Source organism: Sorghum bicolor, chromosome 1 (genome assembly GCF_000003195.3).
Source record: "Sorghum bicolor cultivar BTx623 chromosome 1, Sorghum_bicolor_NCBIv3, whole genome shotgun sequence".
Lineage (NCBI taxonomy): Eukaryota > Viridiplantae > Streptophyta > Magnoliopsida > Poales > Poaceae > Sorghum > Sorghum bicolor.
In genome coordinates, this window is record NC_012870.2 from 76815537 (window position 1) to 76835967 (window position 20431).

General features: G+C 44.6%; 4 protein-coding genes and 1 non-coding gene across 5 annotated transcripts; 1 reads left to right on the forward strand and 4 right to left on the reverse strand.

Moving 5' to 3' along the window:
• On the reverse strand, nucleotides 700–783 carry TRNAL-CAA. The gene has a single exon. It is a non-coding gene; the product is annotated as a tRNA-Leu (tRNA).
• Nucleotides 1876–3477, forward strand: LOC8080528 (photosynthetic NDH subunit of subcomplex B 2, chloroplastic). The gene is made up of 3 exons (XM_021465651.1): nucleotides 1876–2513; nucleotides 2599–3036; nucleotides 3140–3477. The coding sequence occupies exons 1-3, from the start codon at nucleotides 2058–2060 to the stop codon at nucleotides 3332–3334; spliced, it is 1089 nt and encodes a 362-aa protein (XP_021321326.1). The 5' UTR covers nucleotides 1876–2057; the 3' UTR covers nucleotides 3335–3477.
• Nucleotides 3735–8140, reverse strand: LOC8085458 (DEAD-box ATP-dependent RNA helicase 38). The gene is made up of 8 exons (XM_002468430.2): nucleotides 7755–8140; nucleotides 7347–7640; nucleotides 7002–7229; nucleotides 6157–6222; nucleotides 5263–5664; nucleotides 5075–5186; nucleotides 4312–4397; nucleotides 3735–4236 (listed from the first exon to the last, which is right to left on the reverse strand). The coding sequence occupies exons 1-8, from the start codon at nucleotides 8001–8003 to the stop codon at nucleotides 4174–4176; spliced, it is 1500 nt and encodes a 499-aa protein (XP_002468475.1). The 5' UTR covers nucleotides 8004–8140; the 3' UTR covers nucleotides 3735–4173.
• On the reverse strand, nucleotides 9438–11199 carry LOC110431746 (phosphoserine aminotransferase 2, chloroplastic-like). Its single transcript, XM_021451241.1, has one exon. It carries the CDS (start codon nucleotides 11088–11090, stop codon nucleotides 9810–9812), a length of 1281 nt encoding a protein of 426 aa, XP_021306916.1. The 5' UTR covers nucleotides 11091–11199; the 3' UTR covers nucleotides 9438–9809.
• LOC8080529 (protein RRP6-like 1) lies at nucleotides 13558–19352 on the reverse strand. The gene is made up of 15 exons (XM_021447683.1): nucleotides 18602–19352; nucleotides 17738–17893; nucleotides 17045–17203; nucleotides 16886–16969; nucleotides 16670–16749; nucleotides 16516–16566; nucleotides 16287–16386; nucleotides 15975–16057; nucleotides 15835–15880; nucleotides 15591–15678; nucleotides 15327–15496; nucleotides 14945–15214; nucleotides 14794–14868; nucleotides 14064–14402; nucleotides 13558–13940 (listed from the first exon to the last, which is right to left on the reverse strand). The coding sequence occupies exons 1-15, from the start codon at nucleotides 18965–18967 to the stop codon at nucleotides 13860–13862; spliced, it is 2148 nt and encodes a 715-aa protein (XP_021303358.1). The 5' UTR covers nucleotides 18968–19352; the 3' UTR covers nucleotides 13558–13859.

The window sequence follows — 20431 nt, forward strand, 5'->3', positions numbered from 1 at the left end:
CTTCAATATTAAAGCACTATAGAACTCCATAGGGAAACAAAGAAAAATAATTTGTTTATGTTGTGGCACTTTTTTTTTGTGCGCTTTGCACCATGACGGCCAGAGTTTGAACTCCCTCGGGGACGTATTTGTTGGCTTGAGGTGTAGTTTATTGCAGGTTGAAATAAGTGTTCTCATTTGTCCGGCACAGGTCTAAGGCCGGCAAAGTCTCGCGGAGAGGTACGATGTCGTTGTGTATAGGAGGGGTAGAGGTTTAGGGTTTTTCTCGACCAACGTGGAGGGTCTTCTTCTCTCTTAAGCACAATGCCCGGAGGCTATTTTACCCTACGGATAGAGTTTTTTTTTATGTCGTGACACTTTTGTCTGTGCAAAATTTTACAATGTGAAAGCAGTGTAAAACTCTAGAGAAAAAAAAGGAGAAAAAGATTATCTTTATGTCGTGACACTTTTGTCTCAGATGTAAAAAAAAACAACAAAAAATTTAAAAAGAAGGGGGAAAATATGTCACAGATAGAGTTTTTTTTAATGTTGTGACACTTTTGTCTGTGCAAAATTTTGCAATGTAAAAGCAGTGTAAAACTCTAGAAAATAAAAAGGAGAAAAGATTTTCTTTATGTCGTGACATTTTTGTCTCAGATGTCAAAAAAAAAAACTAAACAAAAAATTTAAAAAGAACGGAAAGGAAAAAAATAAAAAACATGTCAGAAGTGGGATTTGAACCCACGCCCTCGTTAGAGGACCAGAACTTGAGTCTGGCGCCTTAGACCACTCGGCCATCCTGACCTTTTTATTAATATTTCTGATATAACATATATAAATGCTATATGTGGAGCTGCATACAGCACACTTTACAAATATCTGCTGTGCTTTCACATAACGCTGTACACTTGTGAGGTGTGACACACGGCCACATCTTTTTCTCTCTCACTTTTCTTATATGAGGTATCTGATTTTTTAATCATTGTTTAGATAATAGATAATTTTATCATTGTTTAACTACAAAAATATTATGAAATATCTATTGAGAGTTTTTAAGTAAAGGGGGAATTATATTAAAACTTCACACGGTACATTTCAAATTACACACGAAAAAATATAAAATAAACCGACACAATGTATCTAAATTCTCCTATTGTCTTTTTTCCACTGACTTTCCTCAATGTAGCCATGCCTCAAGTTAGCAAAGTTTTGTTGAACACCGAAATCAAAAGTATACTCCTTATGCCAAAGTCCAATGGTCAACTCTTCAATATTTGATATGTTGCAAGATCTAATGTTTCGTAACCAGTTCAAAACACATCAAAAGCGATAAATCATTAGGAACAACATAGGTATCAGATTCAACACATCTAACCTTATTCATCATGGTTGGATGTCAGATTTTTGCTTTGTCACCATTGACAATGAAGCCGATGACTCGAAACACCTCTTTCCTTACGGATAAATGTCTATAATGAAATTGATGCTTGCAATGATAATGTGAACGTGTTCATCACTAAAGCCACCACAGATAACAGACACCCAACGAAAAATTATTTGATTTCGTTAGTAGATTTGTTTGAACGAACTAAACCAAAGTAAACCAGATCTTTTTAAAAAAACTGCTGTAAATGGGTCTAGGGTCCTCTATTCCTAACCGGTGAACTCACCGGAGAAGAACAACAGGGCCCCTAGGCGGAGGCCGGAGACGGCTGTCTCGCGAGTAGGGGTCCGTCCCTAGGACCTTTTTCCGCGTGGCCATACACTCATCTATCTCTCCAAAAGTGTCTCTCAAGAGTTATCTTTTTAATTATTGTACAAATTCGTCCAAAAATTCATGCTCGTGAAACACAACAATTTCTTTTTTACGTAACACCTCTACCGACGAGGGGAAAAAGAGCGCGAGAACGAAGGAAGGAGGCGGCGACAGGGAGAAAGTTGAAAGTGTCATCTATCCGGAGAGGCTCCAGGATATGAGGCTGCGGTGAACGCCGCCCCGCGTCTGGAGATCGGCTCTGATCCTCCTCTGCCATCCCCCCTCATCACACTCTCCTCCTCACTCCCACTCCCCCGCCCCAATGGCCACCTCCTCCGTGCTCCCGCTCCACCTCCCGTCCTGCGCGCGCCGGGCCAGCACCGCCTTGCGCGCCTCCGCAGCCCCGGCGGCGGCGACGGCGACGGCGACGACCGCGCAGTCGCTGGAGGAGTCGTTCGGCCGGAAGGGCCTGCGGTTCGTGGCCGACCCGGCCGGCGGAGCCCCCACCGCGGAGCTCAGCGTGCGGAACGGCAGCTCGCTGCAGCTCCGCCTCGGCGACGGCCTCGTCACGTCCTACAAGCCCAAGGTGTACTGGAAGGACGACGGGTGCCGGGAGGTGCTCTACACCGTGGCGGGCAAGGGCGGCGTCGGCCTCGTCCTCAACGAGGCGTCGTCGTCCTCGTCCGCCGGCGCGGGCATCGCCGCGCAGTGGTCGCTGGTCGACGGCGCCGAGTGGACCGTCAGGGACGCCGACTCCGATTCCTACGACGCCGTGCAGGTGCATTTTCCTCTTCTTTATTAGTTGTTTTTCCCCTGAAAAATAAAAAATAAAAAGCACCGATACGCGAAGCACTACCGTGCAGGTCGAGCTCGGGTGCACCAAGGGGAAGCTGGACATCTCGTACGTGGTGACGCTGTACGGGGTGAGCATGGCGACGGCGGTGATCGTCAGGAACACGGGCACCAAGCCGGTGGAGCTGACGGGCGCGGTGCTGAGCCACATCAAGTTCGACAAGCGAGGTGGCACGGCCGTGGAGGGTCTCCGGGGATGCTCCTACTGCTCCCAGCCGCCGCCGGCCGCCGGCTTCAGCCTCCTGTCCCCGGCCGAGGCCATGATGCGGGAGGACCCTGGCTGGTTCAGCGGCGGCGGCGAGGAGCCGCGCCAGGGCGTCTGGACCGTCGAGGAGGACATGTACACCGTGCTCAAGAAGAAGGTGAGCCGGGTGTACGCGGCGCCGCCGGAGGAGAGGAAGAAGCGCGTCTACAGCACCGCGCCGTCCAAGTTCACCACCATCGATCAGGTTCGATATCTAGCGCACGTTCTTTCAATTCTCTGGTCCTCATTCATCAACAATTCAACATGCAGATTACCATCCTTACTGAATCAAAACGTTTGCTCTGCAGTATAGCGGGCTCGGGTTCAGGCTGGTGAGGATGGGGTTCGAGGACATGTACCTGTGCAGCCCGGGAGGCATGTACGAGAAGTTCGGCAAGGACTACTTCCTGTGCACGGGGATGGCGTCCATGTTGGTGCCCGTCGTCGTCAACCCCGGCGAGGAGTGGAAGGCGGCGCAGGTCATCGAGCATGATAACTTGTAACTTTTTTTTTTCTTTTGGGTGAATGGATTACAGAATCGAATGGCAGCTCCATGTGTACATTATCGTATACATGTTGATGGGCCCCGGTCTCAAGTGAAATATACGGAGTAGATTAATACAGATAATTCTTTCCATGGGAAGCAGCTTGTAGTGAATCTCCTCACTCCCGTGGCTCACCGTGTCTGGCAGAGCGAGCGACTGTCACATGGCGTTGCCACGGCATAGCTCGTTATTAGCATCTGCCACGAGCGGCGGCCTCCGGTACTCCGGCCAGCAGTGTCCGACGACGTGTTCGTGTGAGCCATTTCTGCCATCAAGCCGGCTCCCGCCGCTTGACACATGTCTCGGGATGGAGCACAGGAAACGAATGCAAAATTTGATCTAAGACTCATCTTTAGTGTACATTGATAATACATTTTCTTTAAACAATCATCACTGTAAAAAAGATCGTAACGGCACGCATCTCAACAGTTTACTCTTTAATAACAAGATTTACAGTTTCAAATGGTAATGCTCATAACTGCACTACAGGCAGATTGACAAAGAAACACCTTTCAACAACCCTCTGTTTCATATAAGCTCATAACACCATAATTGTCCTAGTCTTTAAGATAATCCACAAAACTGTGCTGCGAAACAATCAGTGCTGATAACAGGATGAGCAGAAGTGCACAGTAACGTTGTGCAGCAGAGTCAGCAAAAAAACACCGGTGAAAATCGGTGCTGCTAAGAGTATGAGCAGAAGAGCACAATAAAGTTGTGCAGCAGGCTCAGCAAAAAATCACCGGTGAATTGTCCTGAGCCGGAGAGCGCTGCTCACCACAAGTTTCGGTGGTTACTTAAAGTAAACCTGCATCCTTGAGAGCAGCCTCGAAATCTTCTTCACGTTGCCAATTCCGAACCTAAAGTTAACACAACATAGTAAGTATACGCATAAGAGCACAAGATAAAAGCAGGCACAAGTTTCAGTTACACACCTCAGGTACACTGTGCTGGAAATAGTCCTCAATCTTCTTCATCACAACATTATCTGTTTGACCACACAGCAAGTTGAACACAGCACCTGTCTCCAGCAACAGTTCCCAGTTAGCAACATTAATATACTATAAAAAATAGAAAACCTAGTCAAAGGCCTTGTTTAGTTCCGAAAAAATTTCGGATTTCGGCACTGTAGCATTTTCATTTTTATTTGACAAATATTATCCAATCATGGACTAACTAGGTTCAAAAGATTCATCTCGTGATTTACAGGCAAACTGTACAATTAGTTTTTATTTTCGTCTATATCTAATGCTTCATGCATGTGTTCTAAGATTTGATGTGACGGGAAATCTTGAAAAGTTTTTGGTTTTCGGGATGAACTAAACAAGGCCAAAGTAGAAAAGTCCTGTTATTTGTTTTCTTATTAACCAAAAATCTAAACTTCTTGATTAAACTTTATAAAAACGATTCAAAGGGACACTATTTTGCATCAGGCTGAAAATTCAAGCTCAAAGCTACAAACAGACAATATGCTTGACAAAGGCAGCATGGTCGCTAATATGGACACAAGTTCAGTCCAATACTCCGACAGCATCATCCCCAATTCATTCCTTTCCTAATAATACCACTATTATCTGCCACAATGTGGACCACCATACCTAGTTACTTCCTGTGACATTGAATTGTTTATTTAATGCAAAACTGGTGCTACTAAACATGTAATACAATTCTAGAAGGAACCAAAGATGCAAATTTTACCTTTCCGGCCAAAGCGCCCAGCTCTGCCAATTCTATGCAAGTACACTTCATAATCAGGTTCATCTCTTGTACCAAATTTGATTGGCATGTCGTAGTTGATGACCAGGTTAACCTTTCAAAAGCAACACAGTTAGAAGGTGAAAAAATGTACTTCATGGAGTGTAAAGCAAATGCCACACAAATAGTACCTGTGCTTGGTCAAAACCTCGAGCTAGAACATCAGTTGATATAAGAACCTTGGTGTAGCCATCTTTGAATTCCTGTATTATCTTTTCCCTCTCTGATTGGTCAAGGGATCCTTGAATTGAGGAGCACACATAGTCCTCCCTCGTCAAAGCATTGTGAACATTCTTAGTACTTTGCTTTGTTCTAACAAATATGATAACCTGGCCGACTTTCTGTCCAAATTCAAATATCTTGTCCCTTATAACCTCTATTTTTGCCGATTCATCAGGGATTTGAACTTTGTATTGCTTTACTTTTTCCAAAGTAAGCTCTTCCTTCTTCACGAATATCTGATTTCCATCCCTAATAACCTTTGTAACAAAATCCTTCACTCTCTCATTGAAAGTCGCCGAAAAGAGAAGCACCTGGCAAAATAGAATTAAAATATGAAAATAGTTCCAACAAACATATCAAGTCAACAAGACATTGGCGCTGTATGGCCAGGCACGATATACCAATAGTTATAAGAAACTCCAATTATCATCCATCATTGTTAAGTGAATGCATATTTTAGTGAGATGTAAGAATTCACCAATAAGACATTACATAATAATATCCCACGTATCTAACAGAGATACATCCAGTAAGTAGTAGTAGTAGTAGTAGTAGTAGTAGTAGTAGTAGTAGTAGTAACATAACAAATGACGAATACATGCACAGTTCTTAAAAGAAATTAATGTCATCATTGGTTGAATTCCACAGCTACAGTGAATGGACTGAATTCAGGGATGAGATTTTCAAATAATAAGCCTTGTTTCCATCATTAGGAAAAAGGTTGTTCCCTAGGTAAAGATTGTTTCTCACAACACCTTCTAGATATCCTCTTAGCAAGCTTTTTCATGTGATAAGAAAATTACCTGACAACCACCAGCGCTTCTTTGTATATCCCTCATGATCCTTTCAGAATCACTCCTAAATCCATCCTGCAAGAAGGAATTCGCCACTGTAAGAAAATAACTCATGGATTTACAAAGACTAGCTTAAATGATAAATAAGCTATGGCCACGGACCAAAAAAAAAATCATGGACAAGATGTCATGAGCAACTAATCAATTTGTGAATGTAGCTCCAGTTAAAAAACAATTATCATGCCAGAAATAAAGTAGAAGACATAGACATCAGTTTGGGATTTAGAGAACACAAAAGATGGAAAGGCCAAAAGCATTCTAGCAATAAGGAAATAGAAATATTTTTCTTCTTCTTTTCAGTTTACTTGGAACTAGAATGTACTGCATGCTACTAGACCAAAAGGTGTTTGGTAGCAATGTATACCCTATACATTACTTGGAGGTTGTAAAGGGTTAGAAAACAAATCTTACTCCACGTTGCTAAATAACATTCAACTAATGGTTTGCATCTAGACATGACGGAATAACCCATCCATATTGTGAGGTCGCATCAACAATATCTGTTTGAAGTCTGGGAAAGGCATAACATCGTAGAAAGTACCTATCATTGTACACCAGTGCATATACCAACCATTGTATACAAGTGCATTGCTTTGGTCTACTCTGGTTAATAATCACTTATGATTGCCAAGGATAGTACGAGAAGCTTAACATGTTTCTTGACGCATTGCTCCTTACAGCATATAGTAACTCAAATACCATGCCACAAGAGACTAACAGTAAGGTGCCCTTCCAAATACTGACAATCTTAGCCATTATTATGATAACAAAACAAGAATGGATATCAAACAAACCTCAGCAAGCATATGATCTGCCTCATCAAACACAAGTATCTTGATATCCCTAGTGGCCAGCTTCTTATGGGTAATCCATTTGATGAGTGTACCAGATGTGCCAATAACGATCTGGTCAGTAATCGGAGCCATTTTAGAGATCGGCATATAGTCCTTTTGAGCTGGTGGGATTGCACAAGCGCATGTAATGCCTGTAAACTTGCCCATCCTCATGAGAACCGCCTTATTCTGCACAGTCGAATGAAGCAAACTCAGCACCGATAACAACAGAGCTTCATCCAATAATAACCAGGGATAACGCCATCTCAACCCATAGTACAAGAACGGTGAGTTTTAATTTATGACCTGCTGTGCGAGCTCCCTAGTGGGGCAAATGCAGATAGCCTGGGGTATCCTGCGCTGCGGGTCGACGCGGCTGAGCATGCCGAGGACGAAACAAGTGGTCTTGCCAGAGCCGTTGTGCGCCTGCGCGACGAGGTCCTTGTAGGGCGGGGTGAGGATCATGGGCAGGGTGATCGCCTGGATCTTGCTCGGGCGGCTGAACCCCATCTCGTCGTGCAGCCCCTTGAGCAGCTCGGGCGACAGCTTCAGATCCTCGAACGTGGTGGCGGACTCGTACACCGTGCCACCCGAAGTCACCTGGAACGCAGCCAAATCGAAATCACATCAATCAATCAGCAGCCCGAAGCAAGCAAGACTGGCTAGGGCTAGCGCCAGCGCCGGCGGAAGTGGCGGCGGGGAACGGGAGCGTACGGCTTGGATTTGCGAGTCGTCGGAGTCATCGAGGAGGGGCGGACCCTCTTCGCCTGCGGCGTCCTCCACCGCCGGGGCGAGGGAGAGCGCCTCGATCTGCTTGGCCTGCTCGTCCACTGCCGGCACGGCGGAGGAGGAAGAGGAAGAGGACGCCGCTTCCGCTTCCGCGGCCGCCTTGGCCTTGGCCTCCTCCTCCTCCTCGAGGTCGGCCCACGACTTCTTCTCCGGGGACGCCGCCTTGTCGGCCATCGCGCCGCGCGCTGGCAGATCGAGAGCAATCAGGGGAGGAGGAGAAACAGAGAGGAAGCAGGGGACTAGTCGGTTCGCGTTTTTTTCCTCCTTTCTCTCCTCTCCTGTTGATTTGGCATTGGCAAGGGTTTAATACTGCGCGTGCGAGAGCAGTTTAGCTTAACTTTCAAGCGGACTGCCTCCGTTGTGTGCTCTGCTTGCGATTTACGCAGCGGGCAGCGGTTAATCCGTGTTCTCCTTGGTCCATGCCCACTTTGGCGGCGGCCGTTTGAGGGGGGAGTGTGGGCTGGGCCTCGGAAGGGGAAGGGAGTTAACCGGCCGGTGGCGTGGGCCGGGCCGCAGGAACAGAAACATGACGAGAACTAGAACAGTATAAGCATTGCTTTTATTAAAAAAGAACAGCAGCATTTGGTCAAAAAAAAAAAAAAACAGTAGCAGTGTAACACTACAGCAGATTTTGCAGTCTTTTATGGGAAAAAAGGAAAGGAAAAGAAAAGAAAAAACGAGAACATGCTGCTATCCTGATTTATACTGATTATTAAGTCAGAGGTAGTGTGGGTTTCCTCTTATTTTAACCAGGAATCCAAAATGCTACAAACATGAAAGTTCAGTTGCAGAGGCATGCATTATAATGCCAAGGAGAATACCGGCAGTTTCAGCAATTTGCAGTGGTATCCATTCATCCCTTCCACACAATTTCCATCGGAATTGCATGTGCAAAGTGCAAACACACTTTTAGCATCAGAAGATCAGAGAGCTGTCTCACACTCTTCTGAATAGATTAGCAATTCAAAACGAAGACTCCAATGACATGATCACATGAATCATGGGTGGCAGACGACTTCCAATTGGCTGTGTCCATAATATTATATTCCTAACAATAATATACTCTTCAGGTTTACTGATGGTCCACCCATAGGATCAGAAAAATAAACACTCTTCAGGTTTACTATGGCTGGACCGCTGGACTTCATATTCTGCACGTCTCTTTACAAAAATCCGGATGGCTAGTTAACAGAGAATAATATGTCGCTATTAGCAGATCAGCTTGATTGTAGTAACTTGAATTAGAAAAAAAGATCAATCGGAGAACTAGTTCCGAAATAGATTTTGCAAACAATGTCACAAACTTCTTCTTTTTTTTTGTACCAGCTTAGTGATGAATCAGTCAAGACAATGACACAAGAACCAGCAAAAGTACCTCACCAAACTCTAGAGTGCTCACCCGTTAGGCCGGTACCAACCTTAAATCATTAAATGGATTCTTTCACAAATGAATATACTAGTACCAACCTATCTGAAATGAAAACAACAGTAACATTCACCCCATGTAAAGAATTTCCAACAGAGTCTTACTAAAGCACAGATGCATCAAATTCCAGTACAATTTTGTCTCTCAAGATAAGACGAAAAGAAGAAACAAACAACGTTTGCTTTGTTTGGAGAGGCAAAAACCAAGCAACCTTCAGATTAGTGTTTTAGATTGATGACAAGTCTGGATGATATAGCAGCGTGGCCACCTGCTCTCGATGGAGGCGAGGCAATTGACCATCCACCTTATTCCTTATTTCCAGCAAAACACATTCCAACTACAGTGGTGATCCATAGAAATGAAATTCCATGAACACCTAATAAAAGTGAAAAAGTACATCGCAAAATACAGTAGCTATTACTAATAATACTACAGATAGATCCCAGATGCGCAAAGCAAAGCAGCTCCTGCACAGAGCTCACTTATGCTGTGAAGAAAGAACGAAACATACTGCTAAAGAGCATCAATACCAAATGATCACAAGCACAAGCCACTCAAGGGTTCCTAGCTTGGAAATCCTTCATGAAGGCGACAAGCTTCTCCACGCCGGCGAGTGGCATGGCATTGTAGATGGAAGCACGGACGCCACCGACTGACCTGTGCCCCTTGAGCTGCACCATGCCCTCCTTGGCTGCCTCTGCGATGAACTGCTTCTCAAAGTCCGGCCCCTTCGCCAGGGTGAAGGGCACGTTCATGTGCGACCGCACCGATTTGTCGACAGGGCAGATGTAGTACCCGCCGCTGGCGTCGATGGTGTCGTAGAGGATGCCGGCCTTGTGCGTGTTCTTTTTATCGACCTCGGCGAGGCCGCCCTGCGCGAGCAGGTCCTCGAAGACGAGGCCGCAGATGTAGATGGCGAAGCAGGGCGGGGTGTTGTAGAGAGAGGCGTTGTCGGCGTGCGTCTTGAAGTCAAGCATGACGGGCGTGATGGGCTGCGCGGCGCCGATGAGGTCCTTGCGCACGATGGCGATGGTGACGCCGGAGGGCCCGACGTTCTTCTGCGCGCCGGCGTAGATGACGCCGAAGCGGGAGACGTCGACGGGCTTGGAGCAGAAGTTGGAGGACATGTCGGCGACGAGGATGCCCGACTTGTTCCGGGGCTCCGGGTAGTCCTTGAACTCGACGCCGTGGATAGTCTCGTTGGAGCAGATGTGGAGGAACCTGGCCTCGGGATTCTGCTTGATGGCGTCGAAGGGCGGGAGCGCGGTGTACTTGCCGTCCTTGCCCGACCAGGCGACGGAGGCGGCGGAGAACTTCTTGGCCTCCTTGAAGGCCTTGTCGCTCCAGGAGCCGGACACGACGAAGTCAGCGGGGTCGGAGGGCCCCGCGCAGAGGTTGAGCGGGACGGCGGCGAACTGCGTGGTGGCTCCGCCCTGGAGGAAGAGCACGTCGTGGGTGTCGGGCACCGCGAGGAGCGCACGCAGGTCGGCCTCGGCCTTCTTGATGGCGGCGTCGAACTCCTTCCCGCGGTGGCTCATCTCCATGATGCTCATCCCGGAGCCGTGGTAGTCCACCAGCTCCGCCTGCGCCCGCTTGAGGACGGAGAGCGGCAGCGTCGCGGGCCCCGCCGCGAAGTTGTAGACGCCGCGCTCCGCCTCGTCCGCCGCGGCTGCGGCGGCTGGAGACGGCGCCGCCACCGCCGCGCATGAGATCCTGGCGGCGCGGGCCGGAAGACGGAGGGAGGTGGCGGTGGCGGTCGCCCTCGGCGGCGCGGCCGGGCTCGCCGCGCGCTGGAGGAGGAGAGAGTGCGGCGTGGTGGCGGCGGCGGCGGCCATCGTGGGAAGGGAGGAGAGGAAGGGAAGGGTTTTGGGCTTGGGCCGGCTGCGTGGTGCGGAAATGGGAAAGGGGACGGGATCTATAGGAAGGGGAAGGGGAAGGGGAAGGGGAGGTGTCACTTGTCAGAATCGGGGGGTTGGTGCTGCCTACTGATGATGGGTTGGTTGGTGGGCCCGCTCGGCAGTGAAATGAAATGCTCTGCCGCCTGCCTCTGCCTGCAAGTTGCAACCAACTTGAGTGCCGTGACTGTATTCAGAATTCCAGGTTTCAAAATCAGCAGATTCCGGGCAAAAGTCTATTCGTGAAAAGTCATGATCCAAAGTATTATTTATTAATTTATTATAGTAGATTCAATAGATAAACTTAAATAAATAAACTGCAAGTTTTTTTTTCTTTTTAATTTGAAAGGTTATATTTCAGCCAAGTAATTTTGGTTTGTGTAGGATTTGGGCCTTGTTTACTTCCAAAACATTTTTGCAAAATAGGAATAGTAGTACTTTCGTTTGTATTTGACAAATATTGTTTAATTATAGACTAACTAAGCTCAAAAGATTCGTCTCGTCAATTTCGATCAAACTGTGCAATTAGTTTTTATTTTCATCTATATTTAATACTTCATACATACGTCTAAAGATTCGATGTGACGGAGAATCTGAAAAATTTTGTAAAATTTTTGGGGAACTAAACAAGGCCTTGGTTATAGCTCTATTGCATATATATGGTTCAAAGGGTTGTTTGCCCAGAGGTGTGATCTCGTTCTGCAGCGGGGACGAGCTCTTTTTTTTTTTTCCCGCTCGTTTCTTTGGCGCGACAGGGTTCTTGTTGTTTCTTGTGGGCTTCTGTCGCGATGCGGAATTGATCTTGGAAACGCCTCGTTGGAACAGGCGTTGCCATGCCTGGATAAGAAAACGCAGTAGTACACTGCTCGTACTAGACTACCATCGAAAGTCGATTCGACAGCTACGGGTTATACTACCAAACACGCAGCACGCCGAGAGTGATGCGCCAAACTGATACGGTCTGAGCGAGTCCTGGCCAATTCGGACACCGGTTTCATTTGACCCGTATCTGAATTTTCTCGAGCTCCTACCTTTAACTCATCTGTTCCATTGCTTCTGTGCTCGTTCAGGTGACATGTAGTACGCACTTCAAGCACCCTTGAGACTCTTGAGTGCTTCGGACAAAAGGTTTCCACACTGGCCAATGCCAATATAACCACAGCCCAATACAAAGTGCGTAAAGAAATCAATGGGGAAGTACTGACAGCCAAAAGAGGCAAGACATGGCACACGGCGAAAATATGAAGACAGAAAAAAACTATTTTGTTTCTAAGAACTTGTATCCAGGTGCTACACTATATCCGGGCCTTGTTTAGTTCCAAAAATTTTTGTAAAATCGACACTGTAGCATTTTTGTTTGTAATTTGACAAATATTGTCCAATCATAGACTAATTAGACTCAAAAGATTTGTCTCGTCAATTTCGACCAAACTGTGTAATTATTTTTTATTTTCGTCTATATTTAATACTCCATGCATGCGTCTAAAGATTCGATGTGACGGAGAATCTGAACAATTTTACAAAATTTTTTGAGAACTAAACAAGGCCGCTTATTCAGGCCTGCCGGTAGGCGGCAAGAGAAACACAAAATAGAAAAATAAATCAAATAAGGTCTCGTTTGACACAGCACCACTTTACCAATAAAGCCATTATTTAGGGACTTCAGTTCCATGAAGAGCTCTATCGGTAAAGCTGGAGCCGTTTTGATAAGTCGTTTAGCAAAACAGCTCTGAGCATGTTTTTAGAGGCTTCATCGGTAGAGCTGTTTTATTTTATCTCGTTTGGCAGAAAACGACTTCAAACAACTTCTGAAGCCGTTGGAGAAGTCCTGCTAAATAAGACCTCAAAAGGTAAGCCACTAATATGAACGATAAATGAGGTTTATTATTGGGGCTATTGTTATAGCACTTCCAACAGTTTGGTAAACCTACTTAAAATCTTATTTTTAAATGATAGAAAAAAGCATTACTTCTAGTGACTAAACCTAATATAGGCTTGCATGAGTGCAAACAACCAACCACACCCTTAATGGATTACTACCATTACTAAAGGAGTTTTTTTGTTCCCTTACTAAATTTTAGCCAGCTAAATATATTTTAACTACTCAGGTGACTAGGAGGATTAAACTATTTTAGCTCTTTTTTAGTCAGTGTGTTTAAAAGTTTAACTAATAAAGTGATTAAAGTTTAGTTGTTAAAATTTAGCAAGGGAAACCAAACAAGCCCTAAGTTGTAGGGCTATTTTTGACCGAATTAAAGAAAAAAGAACTGGGATCAGTTGTGCCTCCTCTAATCTCAGAGGATTTTAAGAACTAGTATATGCCTACTCATTTGGAACTGAGGGAATGAGTACTTTCCTAACCAATATATCCACACGCCCCAGACAGCTATACAATTACACGTTGATAGAAATCAAAAGTTCGATAACGAAGCGCAAGTAAACAAATATACAGGAAAAAAAATGAAAGACATGGCATACGGGAGGAAGGACAGAACAAAGGTAGCTGGTTGTTTCTAAGTCTCTGTATTTAGGTGTTACACTGTACCAATATCAGTATCACAGTATATTTTTTGGTGCGATTCCAGTATTCAACATTGAACCAGAACTTGTTTGTTAGTCCCGTCCTTCCATTACACGAGCCAATGGGCAATGAGATGGCACTTCCGATACCCTGCATCTACAGTCAATATTGGGTTTCTCACCTTTCAGTTAACCGAATGCCAAAAATCCAAAGAGGCATTCAGAGGGCAAGTAAAACACCCCCAAGTCTTCGTTCTCTACAGTCAATATCTGCACAAAAAACATCAGTTCCAGGGGCTCATCTTTTCCTTTTCTTATGCTGTACATCAGGGCAGCTACCGGTATGTACACTCATTTCTTGTAACTTGAAGGTGGGAAAGATTGTCGTCTCACCGAACTCTGGAAGCTTCCTTCCATGTGTCTACCAGGAGGCTGTCCTATTACTGTACTTCTTTGATTTATTGACTCAATGCCAGGCTCAAAACCAGACAGGTACCCGGACATCTGCAAGCCTTCAGGTTCATAACGGCTCCCTACAACTTCAGTGCTATATCCTGGAAGCTGTGTGTAGTAAGGTGTGTTGCCCAGCTGCATTGTCTCATTCATCTGAGTTGTTTGGATCCAAACATTGTCACTGTGCATTCCAGCATTTGGATAAAATGGTTTTACCCCACCAGACAACTGTTGGGAAGGAAATACAGAAGATCTAAAGTTCTCCACATTGCTCCCAGCCTGGAATTGAACAGCAGTAGACAAAAGTCTCAGCAGAAATGCAAAACTTTATGAAAATAAATAAACGCAGATGAAGCGAAACATATCAAGAACTAGAAGGGTAAACAAAATTGAAAACCCTCTAGTAAACGCATGTTGAATGAATATCCAAGCTAACCTATAGTAAAGACTTCCTCTCAAAACATGTAATAAAGATAGGCATTCAGAACAATACCAAGTTGCATAAGACTAACTGTAGACAAACCAAAAGACCAGTGTGACCAATGCATACTATCAACAAGTCTTCAAACAACATTTCAACAGGAAAAAGGCAGATTGATACATAGAAAATCACATGTATTCAGAATGACTACTTTGATGTTTTCATTGTTCAGGAATAGTTTGCCTGTACCTGCTCATTTGACTGTCCTCCAGATGCCAAGTTTCCTTTTAGAGCTCCTAAAGTGTGTCTCAGGTCCTGACTAGCCTGAGCCTCATACATAATGCAGCGATATAAATACAGAATAAATAAAAAAGATTCAGATGTTGCATTTTTTTTTTACCTGCTGATGTATATTATTGCTCAGAACATCCTTATTCACTGGTCTGATCAGGCCTGACAAGGTCTCAGAGGTCCTAACTGAGGATATGGTTTGAGTTTTATCCTCTAGGTGGATGCTGCTGATCAAAGCTGCTTCACTCATAAAACCAGCCCCACTGCCAGAAGCAACATTGACATTTGCAGACTGATCAGATGAATCAAAATTACTCCTACCAATGTCAGCATCCAATGGAGTCACTTCATCACTGGCCTGACCACTTTTCAATGCCAACTGCAAAAGATAAGATACTAGCTTCAAAAGAAAGCTTGAGGTCCAGTGCTAGACTCAGCACATTCCTAAAATATTCAAAGACTGAAATCGACATAAGTTCAACCTAACAAACCTGTTCCAGCCGTTCCTTTTTTAGTTGCTCAGCTATTCCTTCATAGGCATAAGAATACTTAAGTGCATTCCAGACAGTGTAAGCAATTAGCTCAAGATTGCTCTCAACATATGGATATTTTGATTTCACAATTCTTTTCAAATGTCCAACATCTGTAGGCATCTGCTTTGCTTTTGAATTTTAAAAAAAAAGGGTGGCAGAGTCAGCAAAGTCGCATATCCAATTTTGCACCATAATAACAGAATATAAAGAAAACAGCAATACCTATCTCAATTAAAGCCTTATTTGGCAGTATATAACCAGTACTTTCATCTTCCTGACGAGCTATACTATCTCTCCACTCATGTAGAGCCTAAATGTAGGGAGAAGAGGATATATGAGATGCTCATTATATATGCAACATTTCAATATAAGAAACTGAATACAATAAGATGTCCTAATATGACTTTACAAAGGTCAAAATATTGAATGCAGAATGATCATGAGAGTACATAAAGTATGTTCTTACAGCAACAACAGCCAGCTGTTTTGCATCCAGTTCATGTTCCTGCAACCTGTAATAATATAGTTCAGTAACTTGATATGCACATAAAACTAATTGTTTACTATAGATGCCAGTTAAGGAACTAAGGGCAGCAGCATACGAACCCGTATATGTGGAGATAGGACGTATCTGTCAGAAGCTCCTTCTCATAGAACTGTAAGCAAATTTCATTACTGCGCTTATGGACCTGCAGTAACCCAAACTCTCATTAAAACACACACACACATCAGGACATGCAATTTGATACATTTGACAGACCAATAACAATCGATTCAATTCAGGAACCACAAGCAACAAAGAGATCGGTGCTAGATTTAACTTCATTCAAAGAGGTGACAATATCAAACTGCATATTCTCTTATGACCTCAATACATAAGACGGGAACCAGAACAAAAACAATACTTTTGTACTGTACCTCTAGAAGAAGATCATTTTCAAATGTTGACTCCTTCTGTAGTCTCTGTCTCATTAAGTCATATATGTATAGCAGATAGTGTGTATCTTCTCTAGCATACCTGGGCAGACGTGAAGTCACTTATATATAACTGATGGCAAGTCAGCAATAAAGAAAAGCAAACAAAAAATATATCCAACACCAAACACAACAGAAAAGAAATTCAGAATAGGGTCTATATGCACAATACTTGATCATTTCATCAGGCAGTGGCCTCGACCTCCAGTCTGCATTTTGATATCTACAAGAAAAGGCATGCTTTAATCAGAGAAAAGAAAATCCCATTGTAGATGCATGGGAGGTCAGAGTGAATCTTTGTAGATTTATTGGATATAGAGCCATACTCCTTCTTTGCTGTCACTCCACAAAAGTGCAGCAATAGGTGCTCAAGGCTGTTTCTCTCCATCTGTAAGACCCTTGAAGCCTGATTATGGTTAGAAAGAAAATCAATCTTCAGTCTATTAAACATTAAAAATGAGGGTTTCCAGGAGAATAAAGAAAGAAGCAAATTGGGCGGCAGAATCAGAATCACGGTATTATTGGCCCTAATTTACAAATACCTGTCCTGTGTCAAAAAGATTGCACACATAGATGTGGAAATCCCGCTGAAGCCACATTATATCACGATCCGCACCATGCATTACCTATTTGACCAAGAACGAATGAAAACCAGAAATTGAGTACATATAGACAGACATATTTTTGGAGTTCTTCAAAACCTTTCTCTTTGTTGGATCCTTGAAAGGTTCTTGCAAATAGAGACCAATGTATATGCGTAGCTTAAGAGTGTCCACAATAAAGTCTTCTGTTCTTGTTGAAATCTGCATCAAGCAGGTCAAGCCCTGAAATGACCTATATTGATTATGCTCCAAATCTACCTGAAAATGGAACAAAAAAAGGGAATTATTAAATTGCTAATATCATAAAATCCATGCAAATTATTCTATTGCATGTCAGAGAGCCTAGAACATAAGGGCGTAAAAGAATTTTCTACAAGATGAGGAAACAAAACATGGGAGATATCTTGTTTACATGCCCACCAAAGTTGTGCAGTGTTGTTCATGTCAAACAGTTACAAAAGTAATCTAGCTTAAGAACTTTTCAATAGTGCTAGTATAAAGACTGTCAAGTACAATTGCACATTCCACAACAACTAACATATAGCAGTAACTACAGACACATGTAACTAAAACATTTCACTGAGAACTGCTGTGATATATATGCTTTGCAGAGAGAAAAAAATTCCAGGGAAGGCATGCTTGACAGTTGTTTCCGATAAAAAATGTATGCAACACAAAACAAAATACTTGAGAGTAGCACTTCGGTGTTCAGTACCAACATAAGAGGCATATAAGTATGGCATAGATTCACTTGAATTTTTTTAAACGAAAACAATAGTTACAAATGCTTACAGCAAATTCAGTTACACCCTTCAACTTTTTAGCTAATTCCACTAAGCCTTTGTGATCTTCAACCAGTGTAAATGGTGTATCCTCTAAAGCAGCTGGCTTCACTGGTTCTCTCTCAGGAATATTTCTGCCAACGAACTGTTCAACAGGCAGTTTTTCCTGCAACAAAAAAAAAAGTTAAATCCCATAAAGATATGGATGGAAGCAAATCATGGCACTGGCAAAACAAAAATACAGAAGATAAACGCTAGACTTAGAGCAGCCCTATGTTTTTTAAAGAAAAACACCAAACTGATTTTATTTTCACCTGGTAGTATGGTATATCGTTGTGCATGAGGAGACTACTTTTAGCTTTCAAAATATCAACATGCATACTGATCCTCTTATATCAACATGCCTATGATTCACTATTGTTTGTCAAAAGCAAGTAATCCTTGTTGGTTGTTCTTCACACCACAAAAAAGTATTATCTCAACTAATATTGAACATTTCCTCTTCCATTTCACACAGTCACACACTATCACAAAGCCATCCACAAAGCCATCTTCCAATGTTTGGTTGAAATTTAACCTTAAAAAAACAGCAATCAGATTATTTGTACTCATTCTGTGTCTGATAAACTTTGGGCAACATCGGCCTAACACATCCAGTCTAAACACACCAAGCGATGGGGACGGGAACAGTATTTGATTCAACAAGTGTTAGTCACGAATCAAGAGTCAAGAATCGACTAAACAAAGCAATGCACACTATTTTATTTTTACCTAAGCCATGTCTCACACATCGATCAAGGAGTTCATAGCTCCTCCATTTTGTTCGAACACGCCAAAACATAGAGAAGTGGCAACAGGATAGTCTATCACTGACCAGCGGGTGAACACGTCGGGTGCCGTCTTCGCTGCGCTCCAGCCAGACATGCTCGAACGGGTTGTAGTTATCCACTATGATTTTGTACACGTCCTGCGGCCGGGGAATGCTCGGATCGTGGAAGGGCACCTTGGCCTTGGCCCCCGGCGCCGGCGCGGCTCCCTTGTCCTTGGTCAACGCCCGCACCGACCCGGCGCCGAGAACGGCGCCAGAGCTAGGACTCCCGCCGTCCTGGCCGCTGGCCGCCCTCTTCTTCTTCTTGCCATGCGTCACGAGCTGGAACCCGTCCCCGGCCTCCTCGGCGTCGCCGGCCTCGCGGCCCGGCGCCGCGTCCTCTCTCCCCCTCACGCCCTCGGGCTCGTCCATGGCGGAACAGCCGCGGCGCGCGAGCTGGGCGTCGTCGAGGTGACCGTAGGCGAGCGCGCGGCGGCGAGTACCGCGGCCTCGCGGTGCTTCGAGGGGGGAAGAGCTAGGGTTTTGGCCTTCGGGCGCAGGCGCCCCGCGGCGAGGGCCGCGCCGCGGGGTGTGGAATTGAGGTGGGGGCCGGACCGGGGACGGGGAGGAGGGTGGGATGGAACGGCTGGCGGTTTCAACTGCGGGGCCCTCCTGCAGCTGTCGCTTATATTGGCGGCGACGGCGGAGGCGGTGGAGGTGGAGGTGGAGGTGGAGGTGTGATGTGGTGGTGTCCGCGGCTCCGCTGCTCAGGCGGTACTCGTGATGAGTTGAGTGGCCGTGTTCATCGGCTGCTCGTGCGTCGGCGGACCAAAGCCTCGGGATCGGACCGGGGTGGCGCGTCCGTCAACCTAAACAAATATCTCATCTCCTCCTCATCCATTGATGAGAGATTATACTAATTCTACAATATCTGAGTTGATTACTTGATTCCTCCATTTGCATGTGTTTTTTTAACACGCAAGAGTACTAATTCTATGATGTCTAAGTTGATTCCTCCATTTGCATGTGTTTTTCTTGAACACGCAAGAGAGAGAACGCGCAAGACAGATGTGTATCATTGTATTAAAAATGTATTTGGTTCCATGATATTTATGAATGAGATATGAATATCCTGGATAGAGGGTGTTTGGTTGAATGAACAAGCTAAAGTTAGATATCCACAGCAGGAAATATTCTAAGTAGATGCTGAATATCTTGGCTCTCAAAAATCTGACGGATGAGCTTATCCATGCTTTCTAATCTTTGTCATTAACAAATAAATTAAGGATAGAAATTTCGAGAGCTTGTACAAAATGAACACGAGGATAGAAAATCCTAGCAACTTAATGTCTCCATGATCATCAAAATCGTTATACTGAAGATGAACCGAAGCAAGATATTCAACAAACAAATATGCGTGCTCTGATATTTGCAATGAAATAGAAGCATGGTGAATTGACGTACACATATGGCACTATAAATATGCTGAACTAAGATTATTAAATTTTTCAATCTCAGTCTCAGGTAAACCGAAGTACTATCACCTTTTATAATATTTGTTTCTTAAATACAGCTATTGTCCAACAAATTGGCTCGTGAAGTTTGGCAAAAACTCAACCTCCCCAACATGCTATCTGCTGACCTCAATTCCATCCATACCCTGAATCCTCAGGGTACAGTGCCAACGGAAGAATCCTCAGGGTACAGTTGCTCTAGTGTGCTGGCACCTTTGGAAGGCCAGGAACGCCGCCGTCTTCAGACAAGAAGCAGACCTCTGTCAACCAATTTCTAGCTTCCTGCAACTGCAAGGCAGCGGCGGGGTTGTGGCGTTTCAGAATGCCCAGAACGAAAAGGCCCTTAGCTGATGCGTTCCTTGAATCGGCAAGGCAGGGAATT

Excerpts from the sequence above, each read along its gene's own strand:
- LOC8080528 (XM_021465651.1), top strand. The coding sequence starts at position 2,058 with ATGGCCACCTCCTCCGTGCTCCCGCTCCACCTCCCGTCCTGCGCGCGC. Across the intron at positions 2,514-2,598 it reads ATTCCTACGACGCCGTGCAG|GTCGAGCTCGGGTGCACCAA; the intron begins GTGCATTTTCCT and ends ACTACCGTGCAG. Across the intron at positions 3,037-3,139 it reads AGTTCACCACCATCGATCAG|TATAGCGGGCTCGGGTTCAG; the intron begins GTTCGATATCTA and ends TTTGCTCTGCAG.
- LOC8085458 (XM_002468430.2), bottom strand. The coding sequence starts at position 8,003 with ATGGCCGACAAGGCGGCGTCCCCGGAGAAGAAGTCGTGGGCCGACCTC. Across the intron at positions 6,223-7,001 it reads CAGATCATATGCTTGCTGAG|GATGGATTTAGGAGTGATTC; the intron begins GTTTGTTTGATA and ends TCCTTCTTGCAG. Across the intron at positions 4,237-4,311 it reads TCCAGCACAGTGTACCTGAG|GTTCGGAATTGGCAACGTGA; the intron begins GTGTGTAACTGA and ends TGTTAACTTTAG.
- LOC110431746 (XM_021451241.1), bottom strand. The coding sequence starts at position 11,090 with ATGGCCGCCGCCGCCGCCACCACGCCGCACTCTCTCCTCCTCCAGCGC.
- LOC8080529 (XM_021447683.1), bottom strand. The coding sequence starts at position 18,967 with ATGGACGAGCCCGAGGGCGTGAGGGGGAGAGAGGACGCGGCGCCGGGC. Across the intron at positions 16,567-16,669 it reads GGAGTGACAGCAAAGAAGGA|ATATCAAAATGCAGACTGGA; the intron begins GTATGGCTCTAT and ends CTTTTCTTGTAG. Across the intron at positions 15,215-15,326 it reads AAAAGGAACGGCTGGAACAG|TTGGCATTGAAAAGTGGTCA; the intron begins GTTTGTTAGGTT and ends TATCTTTTGCAG.